The sequence below is a fragment of the Scyliorhinus torazame genome, chromosome 1, assembly GCF_047496885.1.
Source record: "Scyliorhinus torazame isolate Kashiwa2021f chromosome 1, sScyTor2.1, whole genome shotgun sequence".
NCBI lineage: Eukaryota > Metazoa > Chordata > Chondrichthyes > Carcharhiniformes > Scyliorhinidae > Scyliorhinus > Scyliorhinus torazame.
This window is the reverse complement of record NC_092707.1, coordinates 67,463,972-67,481,706: the sequence shown is the minus strand read 5'-3', so window position 1 is coordinate 67,481,706 and position 17,735 is coordinate 67,463,972. Positions and strand designations below refer to the sequence as shown.

General features: G+C 48.0%; 1 protein-coding gene across 1 annotated transcript in view; it reads left to right on the top strand.

Annotated features, from left to right (window-relative positions):
- Positions 1-14,948, top strand: part of iqcd (IQ motif containing D) — a 37,568-nt gene extending 22,620 nt beyond the window's left edge. Inside the window, exons 5-7 of the mRNA XM_072496224.1 lie at positions 9,462-9,695; positions 11,183-11,254; positions 13,559-14,948. Of these exons, the coding sequence (XP_072352325.1) occupies positions 9,462-9,695; positions 11,183-11,254; positions 13,559-13,825 (573 nt within the window). The 3' untranslated portion in view covers positions 13,826-14,948. The remainder of the gene's footprint in view (positions 1-9,461; positions 9,696-11,182; positions 11,255-13,558) is intronic.
- Positions 14,949-17,735: the final 2,787 nt, after the last annotated feature.

The window sequence follows — 17,735 nt, the reverse complement described above, 5'->3', positions numbered from 1 at the left end:
GTGATGCCACCTCTGAGTGTCCTGACTGCCCATTGGTTGTGTCCTATTCTGAATGTTCATTGGTTGCATGTTTGCATATCATGACAGTAGCCTCCGTCGTTCCTTCAGTAATCCTACCTCCGGGGCCTCCTCATACTTCCTGTCTACCTGATGTATTTCCCCGACCAACCTATCCGCCTCTGCCCTCTCTTCCTTCTCCCTATGGGCCTGAATCGAAATCAGCTCCCATCTGACCACTGCCTTCAGTGCGTCTGAAACCATTGCTGCTGAGATGTATCTCTTCCGTATCGCTAATCTCCAGGTAATTCTGGATGGATTACCTCACCCGCCCGCACACCCCCTCGTCCGCAAACAGTCCTACATCCAATCTCCATTGCAGGTGCTGACCACCCTCCTTGCTCACCTGTAGGTCCACCCAATATGGGGCATGGTCCGACATCGCAATCGCCGAATACTCGGTGTCAACCACCCCCGCCAGCAAAGCCCCGTTCAAAATACAAAAGTTGATCCGGGAGTATACTTAATGTACATGTGAGAAGAAGGACTCCTCCACACTTGCCCATCCAAACCTCCATGGTCTGCCCCACCCATCTGCTCCATGAACCCCATTAGTTCCTTCGCCATTGCCGGCGCCCTGCCTGTCCTTGAACTCGACCGGTCCAGCCTTGGGTCAGTGACCGTACTGAAGTCCCCCCCTCCTTAATCAGCTTGTGTGATTCCAGATCCGGGATCTTCCCTAACGTCCGTCTTACAAACTCCACATCATCCCAGTTTGGTGCGTAGACATTCACAAGTACCACAGGCAACCCTTCCAGCTTCCCGCTAACCATGATATATCTAACCCCCACATCCGCAACTATTCTCCCCGCCTCAAATGATACTCGCTTATTAATCAGGATCGCGACCCCTCTAGTCTTAGAATCCAGCCCCGAGTGAAATACCTGCCCGACCCATCCCTTCCTCAATCTGGTCTGATCAATTATCCTCAGGTGTGTCTCCTGTAGCATTACCACATCCACCTTCAATCCTCTCAAATGTGGGAACATGCGAGCCATCTTAACCAGCCCATTCAGCCCTCTGACGTTCCACGTGATCAGCCTGGTCGGGAGGCTTCTCACCCCCACCCACCGTGCGAATCAACCATCCCCCTTCTGAGGCCAGTCTCCAGCTCGTGCCCCATGCTTCCTCTGGCCCGTCCTCAGGTAGCCTCCATCCCAGACCTCCCATTTATCTCCAAGCAACAGTCCTTCCTCTGTCATACAGTGCATGATAAGAACAATTTTAGAAAAGTCCCTACAGCAAATATCAGTCACCTCAACCTCTATCTAGACCTTTGCTTTTCACAAAGTCCATTGCTTCATCCGGCGACTCAAAGTAAAATTGATGCTCTTCATAAGTAAACGAGCTGGATAAAGTAGACCAAACTTCATCTTCCTCTTGAAAAGGGTCGATTTCACTCGGTTGAATTTAGCTGTTCTCTTGGCCAGGTCCGCACCCAGATCTTGGCAGATGCGCAGAATGTTATTCTCCCACTTCCAGCTCAGTGTCTGCTTGGCCCAACGCAAATCTGTTCCTTATCCAGGAATCTGTGCATTCGTACCACCATCGCCCTCAGTGGCTCATTCGTCCGTGGCAACCTCACAAGCGTTCTGTGCGCTCTGTCCATCTCCAGGGGTCTAGGAAATGACCCCTCGCCCATTAACTTCTCGAGCATATTCGCCACATAAGCCCTGGCGTCTGTTTACTCACATCACGCAGGGAGGCCAATGATCCTCAAGTTCTGCTGGCGGGATCTATTCTCTAGTTCCTCCACCTTGTCTTGCAGCCTTTTCTGGTGCTCTGTCATCAGCCCCACCTGCATCTCCAGCGCAGTTAGGTGTTCCTCATGCTCAGCTACCGTTTCCTCCACCTTCTGGACCGCCCGATCTTGAGCCTCCAGCGTCTGCCCAACCTGAGTGATCAACTCCTTGATCGGGTCCAGGCATTCCTTTTTTTGCTTGGCAAAGCACCTCCCGAATAAACTCCACCAGCTGGTCCGGTGTCCACTGGGCCGCCGAGCCAGTACTCTGCAGATCCGCCATGCTTTCCTTTGCTGCAGAATCTACACGTGCCTGCTCGATTCAGTTGTTCCTTCCCTTACCTCCACTTCTGTACCATGTCTCCATATACTGGGTGGGATTCCTCCTCACAGTCTCATCCACCACCGACCCCTCAAACAAATTCCGAAAAAAGCCAGGGGAAAAAGGTCCAAAATGTCCGTCACGAGCGGGAACCACCAAATGTGCGACCTACTCCCTCATGGCTGCCACCGGAACCTTTATGCCAGGGGTCTTTTCAGGTGCCGAGTGCGGACCTGTCAGGAATCTCACAGACCTTGGTGCATAGGTGCATCTGCACCATGACGGAGACCTTGGGCTGGATTCTCTGATTCTGCGGCTATGTGCCAACGCCGGCATGGGAACTGTGGCATATTACGATGCCAAAATCAGCGCCGAAACCTCACCGATTCTGGGACCAGTGAGGGGCTGGTAGGGGCACCGGGTAGAACTTCCAGCTCCCGCGGCAAAAACGGCCAGGGAATGGCCTGGTCTGTGGCCGCACATGCTCACGCCGACAACCTGCAACGGTGCGCAGTACAACATGGCGCTGGCCACGCGTGGACCCAGAGAGTGCACCCCTGGATCCCTCCCTCACCATCCCCCACCATTCCCCCCAGCCCTCGCTGAAGTCCCCCCACCGGCCAGTGGCACGGCACACCCCCCACGCCCCCCGACAGTTGTAGCGCAGGACAAAGTCCGCAGTCGCCACACGCGGTTCATGAAAACTGAGAGCACAAGTGAACCACGCCGTCGTGAAGTCAGCCCATTGGGGGAGGAGCATCGGGAGAGGCTCTTAAGGTAATATCCTGAGGCCATCCCAGCGGCGTGCGGCGTACTCCCCGATGACGATTTGGAGGGGGCGGAGCATCTGAAAATAGGCGCCGCCCCCGATTCGGTCGTAAAAAAGGATTCCCGGGCAGTGGGTTTCGCCATCATTGCCGTGATGCCCCAGATTTATTGGTGATCGACGGGATGCATGTCACCCTACAAGCACCGGTCCATGACAGGCCAGTCTTCACAAACCGGAAGGGTTCCACTTGATGAATGTGCAGCTGGTGTGTGACTATGAGCTGCGCATCATGCACATCTGTGCCGATACCCGGCCAGCGTGCACGACGCCTTCATCCTGGAACAGTCCGTGGTTCCTGACACCTTCGAGGTACACCCTTGGGTGAGGGGTTGACTCTGGAGGGTCAGGGGTTATCCGCTGCGGTCATGGGTGATGAGGCTTATCCAGAGGCCACAGACCGATGTGGTGACGTGTGGGTGGAGAGAAATGGGGGTGGGCCGGGTACCGGGAAGTGAGCGGTGGCTGAACTGGGTGGCTGGACCGTGCCCAGCCCCAACGTCTGCCCTTTTCCACCTCAGCCCCCTAGCAGCCAACCCAGCTGAGCCCATCCCTCACACCCTTCTGACAGAGCACTGAGGCAGGTTTCAATGTTGTGAACAGATGTTTATTTTGAAATGGTGAACATTTTGGTACATGTTTGTGTCCTAGCCCCTAACGATATACTGTGTGCTGCATCCGTGCCAACTTAACCGTGTCTACCTTACTGGCCTTACGTGCCCTAATGCTAGGTCTAGGTGGATCCCTAGGTGGTACATCAGGAGTGGAGGCGGCCTGCTGTGGTTCTCTCCTTGTGACATGGGTCCTCTTTGGCAGTCATCCTCTGGAGCAACCAAGCCTGGATGGCCTGGCAGTCACTCGGGTGTCCCGGTGTTGTGCCACCCAGTACTGCCCGCTGCCCATCAGATGTGCCAGGGACAGGGGGTGGGGGAAGTCCGAGGCGCTGTGGTGTTCTGGTGCCTCCCCTTCAGGAGTCACCGGCACGGACCCCATCACCTCTTCTTCCCTCAGGATGCCCGATGGCTCCTGGACTACTCCTCTGGGCGGATTTGCGACCAGAACCAATCACTGAGGTTCCCCTAATACCTGGCGCTGCCAGTCCTGGAGGCCCGCTCCCATCTCGACCAAGGTCTTGATGCTCACGGCCATGGAGCACATGGAGTGGACCACGTCCCTCTGGGGCTGTGCCACATCAGCCAGTGACTGTGCCATGTCTCTCTGGGACTGGGCCACAACGCCCTGGGACTCTGCCACATCATAGTGATTGTGCCATCTCCCACTGTGACTGGCTCAGTTTGGCCAGCGCCTGGGCAGTGCCGCCAACGCCCTCAGCCATGACCTGCTGTGACTGGGCCAAGCTCTGGAGCACCGCTGCAATGTCCAGGTGGCTCTGGTACATGGCTGTCTGTGACAGGAAACCCTGTCCTGTGCCTTGGCCACCGCCTGCACAGTGCCCCAGGCCTTAGATGTTCTGATTCATGGCCGATACCCTCGCCCCCAAGGGCTCCACCGCAGACGCCACCTGTGCAGTTCTGGCCTGGCTGGCACACATGGTAAGCACCACCCCCAGCCACTGCAGGCAGTTGGACTCCTCCAACTCTTCCAACTACACCAGCAGTTGCTGGATGGTTGCTGACACCTCCTCATGTAGTCCCTGGCCCTGTGACTGCATCTCCACTATCGACAAGATTGCCCTTTCCAGAAGCCCGAAACCCATCCAGACGGCAGCCAGTCCCTGGGGTCAGGCCGCCCTCTGACCAGCACATGTGTGGTGTGCACTAGGTAGTGCCCCAGGAGTCTCTTCAATAACATGCCCAACCCAGATGAGGGTCTCTGGGATGGTGGAGGGTGTTGGAGACAGCTGTGACAGGAAGTCAGTGTCGTCCCCGGACTGGTGTTTGGGGGCTCTCTTCAGTATCCATGTCCTCCTCATTGCTGATATCTGCTTGGGGTTGAGGTCAGGGTTGGGGGACACCAGTTGGGCCTGCAAGACACAAAACATGACGCATGATTGGATTGCGCGTTGAGCTGGTGGTGGTGTGCGAATGGAGGGCGGTGAGGGGGTGGTATGGGGTTTGTGTCACACGTGCTGGGGGAACCGCAACTCAGTGGGGGTTCACTTGCTCGCCCAATGCCATTCTCCGTCTTGGCCAATGCGCCCTCTCCAGGCCCACAAACCAGGTCTAATGCCCGCCGCTCCACTAAGGTGCCACAGATCCGGCGGACCCTCTCCGGTCCTCTCTCTCACCCGGCAGTTATGCGCCACCTTCTTCTGGGGAGGGGGATAGGCAGTCGTACGCATATAGCACAGGGGGTGTGCAACTGGTGGCCTCCATGGCCAGGGCGGTGGCATCCATGGCCAGGGCCCGGCCATGGTGGCCAGTATGGGTGTTGGCATTTTGTGCAGGGTGGGGAGCGTGCTAGACCATTAACGGTTGATTAATTGGTCCCGGACCAGCACCAATTTTGTTGTTGTAGAAGTCCACCGATTCAGTCCTCGCATCAACATTTAGGGCGCGATCTTTCTGCCATGCTGTGCCGGAAAGACAGCTCACCGCGGTGCAGCGTGGCCGGTGAAAGCCGGGAGACCCCGCTCCCAGGATCCACCTGGCTCTCAATGCCTCATGAGATTCAGCGCAATCCTGCAAGACAGTGCAAGAAGAATCCCACCCACAATTGGGATTCAATCCCTTCACCTCGAGGACCTTGGGTGAGTGTTGTTTGCTACTGGTCCCCACAAACGGGGACCAGACGGAATGGCACTCGTGGGGGTCTCCAAGGGGATCGGAGGACACCAGCTGCAGGGTGGTGCCCTGACACTGCTGGTGCCACCTGGATACCCTGGAAGTGCCACTTGGGTGCCAGCCTGGCAGTACCCAGGTGGCACTGCCTGCTGGCATGGGCGCTGGCAGGCTGGCACTACCGAGGTGCCAAACCGGTATTTTGTGTGCATGCGTGATTGGCCCGTGTTGCCCTCCGGCGGGGTGGGGGGGGGGGGGAGGGGGGGGAACCCTCCCATGTTGCGTTTGGGTTGGGGGGACGTCGGGAATATTGTTTGTGGGTCTTGGAGATCAGGGCGCATTTAAAAATGGCGTCCCGATCTCTCGCTACAACAGGGAGTTCCGGCAAGCAAAGCTCCCCATTGCAAAAAATGGGGCTATGTGCGAGTAGCATTGAGTAGCCATATGTTTCTCGGCACTGCTGGGAAACGCACGGCGAAATGTGCTCGCCCGAGGACTTTGTTCCCTTTTGGGAAGATCGCGACCTTAGTCCCTGAAACATAGAATCCTGCCCATAGTGTTTTGGTTTCAACTTGGTAGTGAATCCCACAGGCTGACCACTCTCTGGGTGATGGAATTCCTACTCATCGTCGTCCTAAATGGTCAACCCTATATCCTCAGACTGTGAGCCCTGGTTCTGTTCGCCCCCACCATCGGGAACATATTTCTACCCTGTTTAGTCCTGCTCGAATTTTATAGGTTTCTAGGAGATCTCCCCTCATTCTTCTGAATTCCAGTGAATACAATCCTAGCCGAGTCAATCTCTTCTCATACGTCAGTCCTGCCATCCCAGGAATCAGCTTGGTAAACCTTCACTGCACTTCCTCAGAAGGATGCAAGAACATCCTTCCCCAGATAAGACCAAAACTGCACCCAATATTCCAGGTGTGGCCTCACCAAGGCCCTGTATAATTGCAGCAAGACCCCCTGCTCCTGCACTCATCCTCCCGCTATGAAGGCCAGCATACCATTTGTCTTCTTGTCTTATTTACTGCCTACATGCTTACCTTCATTGACTGGTGTACGAGGCCACCCACGTCTCATTGCACATTCCCTTCCCCTAATTTATGACCATTCGGATAATAATCTTCCTTACCATTTTTGCTACCGAAGTGGTAACCTCACATTTATCCAAATTATATTGCATCTGCCATTCATTTGCCCACTCACTCAACTTGTCTAAATCGCACTGAAGGATCTCTGCATCCTCCTCACAGCTCACCCTCCCACCCAGCTTTGTGTCATCTGCAAATTTGGAGATAGTATATCTCATTCCCTCATCTAAATCAATTATAATGTGAATAGCTGGGTCCCGACACTGATCCCTGTGGTACCCCATTAGCTGGCCATTTGGAAAAAGACCCGTTAATTCCTATTCTTTGTTTCCTGACTGCCAACCAGTTTTCTATCCATCCCTAATTTTATAAAATAATCTCTTATGTGGGACTTTGTCGAAAGCCTTATGAATGTCCAAACAAACCACATCCATTGGCTCCCCTTCATCAACTCTATTAGTTACATCCTCAAAGTCTTCCAGTAGATTTGTCAAGGATTATTTCTCTTTCATAAATCCATGCTGACTCTGTCCAATTCTGCCACTGTTTTCCAAGTGCTCTGTTATAAAAACCTTGATAACGAATTCTAGAATTTTCCCCACTACCAACATCAGGCTTATTGATCTATAATTCCCTGTTTTCTCTCTACCTTTCTTTTTAAATAGTGGGGTTAGGTTAGCTAATATTATGTTTGATTTCCCTTGTAAGCCATCGTTTGGCCACCTTTCCCATTTTACTTTTGCGCCAGCCAGAAATAAACAATTGTTGCAGTTCACCCATGCCCTCCTTGTGACTGATACAAAAGGTGAAGTCACACAGGATCAGAGGTGAGGTGGCAAGATGGATACAGAACTGGCTCGGTCACAGAAGACAGAGAGTAGCAGTAGAAGGGTGTTTTTCTGAATGGAAGATTGTCACTGGTGGTGTTCCACAGTGATCGGTGCTGGGGCCTCTGTTGTTTGCAGTATACATAAACGATTTGGAGGAAATTGTAGCTGGACTGATTAGTAAGTTCGCGGATGACACCAAGGTTGGTGGAGTGGCATATCCATGTTTTGAGTGAAATCATTCCTGGAGCGAAGTGTCCTTTCCTCTCAGTCTTACAAAATGAAAATAAAGTACTGGGTTAACTGTCCGGTGTTCTAGCCACTGCTGGTGTCTGGTCTGGGATCATATTATTATATATAAATATAATTTAGTACCTCTTTACTCCTGTTGATGGATGTAACAGATTTAATACAATTCAAATCCTTAAAAGTTGTTATCCTTTACTTTAATTCCTTAGATCTATTACCGACTGTTTTATCTTTACTGCTGTCACTTTGTTTAAATTATTTAATATCTCCTTCCCCTCTGCACCCAATTTTCATTGCCACTCTTTGTATAAATCCATTACGTTTTGCAGATTCACCCAGCTGTGCTCTGTCAGATAGTCTTTTAATATGCATCTTTCTGAAGCCGTAAGACACAATAAGTAACATAATAATAATCTTTATTAGTGTCACAAGTAGACTTACATTAACACTGCAGTGAAGTTACTGTGAAAATTCCCGAGTCACCACACTCCGGCGCCTGTTCAGGTACACTGAGGGAGAATTCAGAATGTCCAATTCACCTAACGAGCATGTCTTTCGGGACTTGTGGGAGGAAACCGGAGCACCCGGAGAAAACCCTCACTGACATGGGGAGAACATGCAGACTCCGCACAGACACTGACCCAAGCCGGGAATTGATCCCGAGTCTCTGCCACTGTGAAGCAATTATTGGCCACTATGTTTCTGAAACATCTCAGGACTCCTTTTTACATGAAAAGGGACTGTTAACAAATTTGTTTTTGCAACAAATTTGAGTTCCAATATTCAGCACTGAATCATACAGAACAACATTTTCCAGAATTGATCCCTGGGCAGCAGTAGCCAATATAGGCCAAAGAAAATGTTTTTTTACAGCTACCTTTAACACCCGAGCCATGGAACGAATACTGTCAGAAGTAGAGGTATGTGAGGGTGGGGTGAAAATATGATTGTACTTTGTCGGGGGTGTTCACTCTTCACTCCCGACGAATAACATTTGGGCAATGTGCCAAAGGACTGCCACGAGTTATGGAATTTGAAGTGTTAATTTTCAAGAAAGAAGTCATGGGAGTGAATTGATGAAAAACAAAACTTTTTGAATCCACTTTGAGGCACTCAAAAAAGAACTAGACCGTTATCTGAAAAGGTGGAATGTGCAGGGTTACAGAGAGAAGTCAGGAGAATAGCACTTGAGATCAGGTACATAAATGATGGGCTGAATGGTCTCCCTTCTGCGCTGTAATGACTCTGAACTCTGGATACTAATGGCCATCAGAAAACACACTTTCATATCAGGAGCATGAGCAAGATTTAAATTTGGGTTTTAAGGTAAAGGATCATGGAATGTATCTTCCGGTCCTACAGCACAGCTACATTAGTGTTTCAAGCAGTTCACTATATATGTGAACAGGTGATTGTATTTCAGTGTGAAATAGAAATTGGAGTATTAAATCTTCGTCTATCTGGTTACCCTGCACTTTTACCAAGGGAATATATATTCAGTAGTATATTTCATTAGCCACATCTTTAAAAATCTATTCCTATTTTAATACAACAGAATTTATTTCAATCTTTAAATTCATATGTACTTTGAATTGTATAACCAGATGTTGAAGAAGAATGAGATACTTCGGAAGCTCAAAAACAACTTACTTCAACTTGACTTGTTCTCAGAAGATTACATTCGTCAAGTTAAACAAGATGCAGAAAAACAACAGCTAACTTATCAGAAAGATTCAGAAGGAAGAATTGCCAAATACCAGGAAGAAATGTCTCAGCTCCGAACTCAGTTGAACAACTTGATAAGCGAACACAGAGCATCTGAAGTGGCTTTAAGAAAGGTACAGTGGCATGTTGCAACAGCAGCCATTTTCAAATACAACCATACAATGTAATTTGCAATTTTTATGGAAATACATAATTATTTGTGATGTCTAGGTGATTACTCAAGTTTTAAACAACAATCCAACCATAGGAACAGGAGTAGGTTATTTCACCCCTTAAGCCCGTTCCACCATTTATTGGCTGAATTGCAACTGAATTCCATATTTATTTCCTGCCTTTTCTCTAATTCTCTTAATACGTACGACTAACAAAATCTATCAATCTCAGATTTAAAGTTAACAATTCTAACAGTGGCAATACAAACTGTCACTTATGGAAGAGAGCTCGAAACTTCCAATACTCTATGTGTACAAGTGTTTCCTAATTCCTGAAATGTCTGGCTCTGACCCCCCCCCGCCCCCCCCCCCCCCCCCCCCAACAAGCAGAATTAGTTTCTCACTATCTATCCTACCTGTTCCTGTTAATATATTGAAACTTTGATCATATCACCCCTTTAATGTTCTAGATTCCAGGGGAATACCACCCTAGTTTGTGTAATCTCTCCATAATTTAAACCTTGGTAGCTCATCCAGCCTATGGTCTTACCAGGGCTTTGTATAACTGATGTATGACTTCAACCCCCTTGTGTTTTAGTCCTTTACATATAAAGCATTCTATTAGCTTTTTGAATATTTTTTGGTACTTGTTCATGACATTTGAATGGTCCCTGTACCTGGATCCCAAGTGTCTTTGGACCGCCCACTGGTTCTAGTTTATCAGTCTTTCTAGTTTTAGTATATTCCTTGTTCAATCTTGTCCAAAATGGTTCACTTCACATTTGCCGACATTAAAATCCATTTTTCATAGTATTGCCCATTCCCTTAATCCATAAAGATATTTGTAATTTTATATTCTCATCTAAACTGCTTATCATGTCACCACCTTTGTGTCATTGGCAAATGTGTATATGTGACTTTCTATCCCATTATCCAAGTTGTATTAGTCTATAGTTAAGTACCTAACACAAGTCAATACAGGAGACTCTAGTGACATCCTGATATTTAGAGTACCTGCATATTATACCTACTCTTTGTTTCCTGCCTCTCAATGTCCCAACCAGGTTAATAATTTGGACTCGATTTTATAGCTTTCAATTTAAGCTAACTCTTATCAGGGACTTTATCAAACATGTTTTGACAGTGCATATAAATAACTTCCATTGACATTCCTCTGCTACTTCCGAGGATCAATTATCTTCAAGATACTTCATCAATTACATTCACTCCAACATAAGATTAGCAGCAGGATGTTAGTTGATAATTGCATATTCAATAAAATTCACATCCCCTCAGATACTGAATTCGACCCTGGGCACATGCAGCAACATTCGGACAATGTCAGGCTTGCCTTAATAACCTTCGTCTGAATTACCAAATTATTTTATCATTATCTGGATTAATTTTATGTTGCCTGAATTTGACATCGCATCTTTGGTTTATTTTAGCGAAAATACAAAATTGAAACAGAGATTGAAAACTGGATCCAGAAGTATGATGCTGACCTACAAGAAAAACAGGTACATTTTATTGCAAAGGATCGTGAGTTTATCAAGGGATGTTCTCTGTATTCTTTTAATTTTGTATAATAACTACAAAGTTAGTGTTCAATAGTGTCTTGTAGAAAGAATATAACTTTTGACGAGTAAGGGATGGGTAGGAAGGTTATATTAAAAAATGAATTAATAGTTTAATGAATATTTCATTGTAGTTAATACTGGCATCAAAGCAGATAAGGGAGTGGTACAGCACAGTAATTTGTTTTCCGAATTGCTTGTACTAGTTTTCCCACTGAAACATTTGTCCTTGCAAGAGCCCATGCTGTAATAGAAAACATGCATCTTTATCCCTGTAAAAACATACTCAGCAAACACTACCTATTTACTGAAACAGAAGGTTAAAAAAATGCTAGTACTGGTAAAGTTCTTCATCAGCAGGTGACCGAGACAATTGAAGGTGTTCTTACATGCCTTTAAAATCCTGCATAACAGAGGGATAGGCACAGCAACCTGTCCAATCTCATCAGAGATGGTGAGAGAGACCTGCAATTGAAGGCGACTAAACACAAAATCAGCCAAGGATTTAATATAACAAATTGTAGTCACTCATGAGAGATATTGCCTAATGGCAGTTGAAAGATATTGTAATAGAAAAGTATCAATAAACTCAATTTAATGTACTTTGTTCATATGGGGAGGGAAGGTGGCCAGAGTTAGAAAGGTGCTGCTACAGAGGGGAAGGCAGGTAAGGGGTTTGGGTCTTCCGAACCTGATGTATTACTACTGAGCGGCGAATGTGGAGAAGGTGCGGAGCTGGGTCAGAGGGGTTTGAATCCCAGTGGGTCAAAATGGAGGAGAGTTTTTGCAGGGGGTCGGGATTGAAAGCACTAGCAACAGTGCCGCTCCCGATAGCCCTGGGGAAATACTCAGGGAATCCGGTAATAATAGCTTCATTGAGAATTTAGAGGGAGTTTCGCCAACATTTCGGGTTGGGGCAGGGTCAAGGGAAATGACGATGCGGGGGAACCACAGATTTGAGCCAGGGAAGTGGGATGAAAATTTTCGGAAATGGGAGGAGAAGGGGATTAAGACACTAAAAGATTTGTTTCTTCGGGGTTGGTTTGCAGGATTGAAGGAGCTGGGAGCGAAGTATGGGCTGGAGCAGGGGGAAATGTTTAGATACATGCAGGTTCGAGATTTTGCCAGAAAGGAGATACGGAGCTTCCCAGTGGAGCCGGCCTCCACATTGCTGGAGGAGGTGCTGACGACGGGGGGACTGGAGAAGCGGGTAGTGTAAGTGGTTTATGGAGCTATTTTGGAAGAGGAAAAGGCACCACTGGAAGGGATCAAAGCAAAGTGGGAGGAAGAGTTGGGAGAGGATATGGAAGGGTTCTGGTGTGAGGTGCTCCGGAGAGTGAATGCCTCCACCTCGCGCGAGGTTGGGGCTGATACAGCTAAAGGTGGTATACAGAGCACACCTCATGAGGGCGAGGATGAGCCGATTCTTTGAAGGAGTAGAAGATGTGTGTGAACGTTGTGGGGGTGGCCCCGCTAATCACGTTTATATGTTTTGGTCCTGTCTAAAGCTGGAGGATTACTGGAAGAAGGTTCTTAGGGTAATTTCTGAAGTGGTGCACGTGAAACTGGACCCGGGCCCCCTGGAGGCCATATTCGGGGTATCGGACCAGCCAGGGTTGGAAACGGGTGCGGAGGCAGATGTTGTAGCTTTTGCTTTGTTGATCACCCGAAGGCGGATCGTGATAAGTTGGAGAGCAACCTCTCCACCCTGTGCCCTGGCGTGGCAGGGGGACCTGTTGGAATTCTTGACTCTTGAGAAGGTTAAGTTTGAACTGAGGGGAAGGATGGAGGGGTTCTACAATTCATGGGCATTATTCATTGTGCACTTTCAAGAACTGGATAACATCGAACATTAGTTGGGGCGTGTGGGTGGGAGGGTTGGGGGAGGGGGGCTGTGTGTGTTAATGGCGACTATGGGTGATCTCTAATTCCTTTTTGTCATTTGTGTGAACATGCGGGCTAATGTTTGGGGTTTCGTGGGAGGATGGGATCGTTGTTATTGATATGGGGATTGACATATTTGTTACTGATTATTTTTTATTGTTGGTGGGTATACATTTGGGAGAGAATATGAAAAAGGAGAATCAAAATATTTTTTTAAAAACTCAATTTAATGTAGAGTTTGAATGAAATACTCACTTGTTGCTGGTCACTTGCTTTAATAGTCAATAAAAACAGATCAGTTTGTTAACACAAAGTTAATACCAATGAATTGCTAAAATATGTGAAAAATGTGTGTTTTACCAGGAGGAATATCAACACATCTTTAAACTACACAAGGAAGAAACGATTTTGCTCTTTGAGCTAGAACAAAAGATTAGCATGCTTGAACCAGAATATTCTCAGATTGTGGAAGAAAGAAAGGTGAAGGAACAGGAAAGACAGGCGAAACAGCAGCAAACATACCTCATGGGAAAAGCAGCTGTCACAATCCAGTCTTTCTGGAAAGGTTTCAAAGTGCGCCAATTGATGAAAGCATTGAAGAAAAAGAAAAAAGGCAAAAAGAAAAGATGAAGACAAGGGGGAGATTCAAAAGCAAAGTGAAAGAAAGATATGAAAAAAGAAAACGTGTCCTCCCAAGTTTTCTTTTGTATACCTTTTTTGTTGATATTACTGTATACACTTAAACTTATCCTGTAACCTCAAATTAAAACAAATCTTCACCTTTTCTTGATAATCAGTGTGTGGCACTTACCTCAATCATTTATTAAATGTGCCTTTTCTCTCTCAAATGGTTATCTACTTTCTCATATTCATCACCATATTGGGAGAAAAACATAACGGGATTCTCCGTTTCCGATACTAAGGGCTGGATTTTCTGATTTTGAGGCTATGTCCGGAAGAAGTGTCTAGTTTTACAATAAAAAAGTCAGCGCCGCCCCTGCACCAATGCTCCGACCGGTGGGCTAGCAGTGGCGCTGGGTAAAACGGCCGGAGTTCCCGACAAAACGGCCAGAGAATTGCCGGGTCCATGGCCGCGTATGCACATGGGTCGCGCTGTACAACATGGCGCCAGCCGTGCGTGGACCCGGCCAGCCAAATAGTGTCCCCTTGGACCCCCCCTCGCCACCCCCAGACCACCCCCCACCAGTCCCCTGGCCCTCTACAACGCTTCCCTGCCAGCAGCACGACACCCCCCACCCAGACTGTGGAACAGTCTGCAGCCGCCATGCCGGGTGTCATGGGAGAGTACCTTTAAGAAATGGGGGTTTATAAAATAGCTGTAGTGGATGTACCTTTAAGAAATGGGTGTTTATCAGTGATGTCAGAGTGTGGGTGGAGCTGGGCTGTCTGCCTTTACTTTCGCTTTGGACTCGCAGCTACAGGGTGTGTTTTGTTTTGTTAGATTTGGAGAAGCTACAGTCGCAGCAAGATGTGTATGAATCTCTGCAAGCTTATGAATGTTCATTTGGTGATTTCAAAGTGGTAACTGTTCTCAGTAGTTAAGTTAAACCTGATGTCTTTCTGTAAATAGGGTTATTTTTGTCTTATGGATGTTGCAAGGAAAGATTAAGAGTTACTTAGAGAGTACTGTATTCTTTGGGGGATTTATTGGTGTTGATAGTTGTTACGATGTTTGCTGTGGGTTTATAAAGTGTTAACTGGTTTCCTAAATAAACATTGTGTTAATTTAAAAGTACTGTAGATTTCTGTTGCAGCACACCTGCAGAGCAGGGCCGTGTGCTCCCCATAACCACAATCTATTAAAAGTTGTGGGTCAGGTGAACTCCATGATACACGTTGGGGTTCTCTAAACCCTGGCCCATAACACGGGTTTCTGAAAACTCAGGCCACATGTGACCCGCAGTCGGGAACTCGGCCCATTGGGGCTGAGCATCAGGGGAAGGCCACAAAGTGACGCTCTGACGCTCCTAGATGACGCCAATTTGGAGGGGGCGGAGCATCTGAAAAACGGCACCAGCCCCAATTTGGTTGCAAATGGGGATTCCCCACCCGATGGCCGAAAACAAATTTGGAATCGGGCAACGGAGAATCCCGCCCTAAGTGGTGATGCTGGGACTGAATCGGTGGATTTCTACAATCGTGCAGACTCCTGTGCCTTCCCAGGCCCCATGTCCTGCCCATCCTCGCCTACTCCCACATCCTCCTCCTCGTTGGATGAGGACTGGCATTCACCCCTCCTCCAGCACGTCGCCCCTCTGCTGCGCGATGCTGTGGAGGATGTAGAAGACCCCCACAATGTGGGAGACCCTCCAGGGATTATACTGGGGAGTTCTTCCAGAACAGTCCAGGCAGCTAAACCACATCTTCAGGATGCTGAAGCACCGCTCGATCACGCCCCTGGCTGCTGCATGGGCGTTGTTCTAGCCGGTCTCCATGTCTGTCTGTGGCCTCTGGATAGGCATCATCAGCCATAACCGCAGTGAATAACCCGTTGCCCAAGAGCCAACCTCACACCCGGGGGTGCATCTCAAAGGTGTCAGGAACCCATTGGGTATGCCAGGATGACTGCATCGTGTACACTGCCTGGGTATCGGGCGCAGACGTGCATTATGTGCTGCACATGAATCAAATGGAACCCCTTTCAGTTTGTGAAGACTGACCTGCTATGGGTCGGTGCTCATAGGTCAACATGCATGTCTTCGAAAATTCCCTCTAACTGGGCATCCCGGCAATGGCGGCGAATCCCGCTGCCCAGGCATACTGGTGGTTTTAGTCCACATTGAATTTGATGTATTGTTCCAACTGGGCATACAGGGTCTGCGAGATCCCAGACAGATCTCCACTCGCAATTGGAAGGACTCCGTGGCATATGTTCAGGGAGACCATCACCTTGATGGCCACCTGGATCGGGTGTCCTCCCCTGTTCCCCTACGGTTTGAGGTGCGCCACGATACTGCAGATATGTTGTATGGTCCCCCTGCTCAGCCAGAGTCTTCAGCTACATGCCCGGTCCGGCAGGTCATCGTATCACACGTTCTGCCTGTACGCATGAGGCCTGATGCGGTGTCTCATTCCCACATTCTCGGTCTGTTGGGTGGTCAGATCTCCATCCTCACCAGCTGGCCCTGTTCCTCTGGGACAGGCTCCACCACTGCAGGGTCCCCCTTGAGCCTCTCCCGCTCATACAGCCTCATTGCATCCCCCAGGGATGTGGCGGCCAGGATGAGGGCCACCATTCTTGGTTAGATCCTGATAGCCATTGCCTGCAGGGGTGAAAGGCAGACATGTTGGCATGCTGTGTACCTCCCATGCCCAACCAGGTCCAATGCACTGCATGATGACCCCGGCCTGCACTCATTCTAACTTGGCAAAAGACAGTTTAGATGAGTATTTGCCCTACATCGCTGGACATAGAATCCCATCCAAATTCTTTTCAATCACATTCTACCAAGAAATCTAGACATTGTGGCAAAATTATTTTCCAAGATAAAGTCGTTAACCGTAATTTTTTTTTATAGTAGTGTTACTTTAAATGTTCTAAACTCTCAAATGAATGGATTAATAAATACGAGAAACAAACAGAAGAAATGAACCACAACTCTTTTCACACATAGAAAAGCAGGATCTCTTCAAGCCTCATAGCACAGTGGTTAGCACTGTTGCTTCATTGCTCCAGGGTGCCAGGCTAGATTCCCGGCTTGGGTCACTGGCTGTGTGGAGTCTGCACGTTGCCCCCGTGTGTGCGTGGCTTTCTTCCGGATGCTCCGGTTTCCTCCCACAGTCCAAAGATGTGCAGGTTAGGTGGATTGGCCATGCTAAATTGCCCTTAGTGTCCAAAAAGGTTAGGTGGGGTTACTGGGATAGGGTGGAGGTGTGGGCTTAAGTGGGGTCCTCTTTCCAGGGGCCGGTGGGTCGATTGGCCTCCTTCTGCACGGTAAATTCTATGATTCTGATTAAAAACTCGTCTTCACTATGCGTCTAGCTGTGATTTGTCCCAGGCTTTAAACTTGAAATTTTTCTTCTTCTTTGCAAATGAACCAGCCCCCAACTTGCTTCACAATCAACCCAAACCTCAGTCAGATGCCCACACCAACTCAGTGTGGCATCCACATCAAACTGTTCTGCACAGCCGATTTTCACCAACTTCAAATTATGCTACAGGAGATATACTAATTTGAAGATCTAACAAAATGTCCCATTCTGTATATCCACCTAATTTATGAATATAATGATGCACAGAGAAAGAAATCCAAAAAGTGACTCATTTATTTTGTTTTTTTTTAATTGCCTATATTTCTGCTGATAACTCAAACATGATTTGCACTGTATATTTTTTTAAAATTTACACTTACTTTGCACAGGTGCATTAGAATTCTATTAAATAAAATAGCAGTCAATGGCAAAAACACAATTACTTACATTAATAAATGATGTATTGATTTCAATGTAGATTACATTATGAAATATACAGATAGGCTTCTAACTCCTAAACATAGTGTCAGAATAAGTCAGCTTTTGT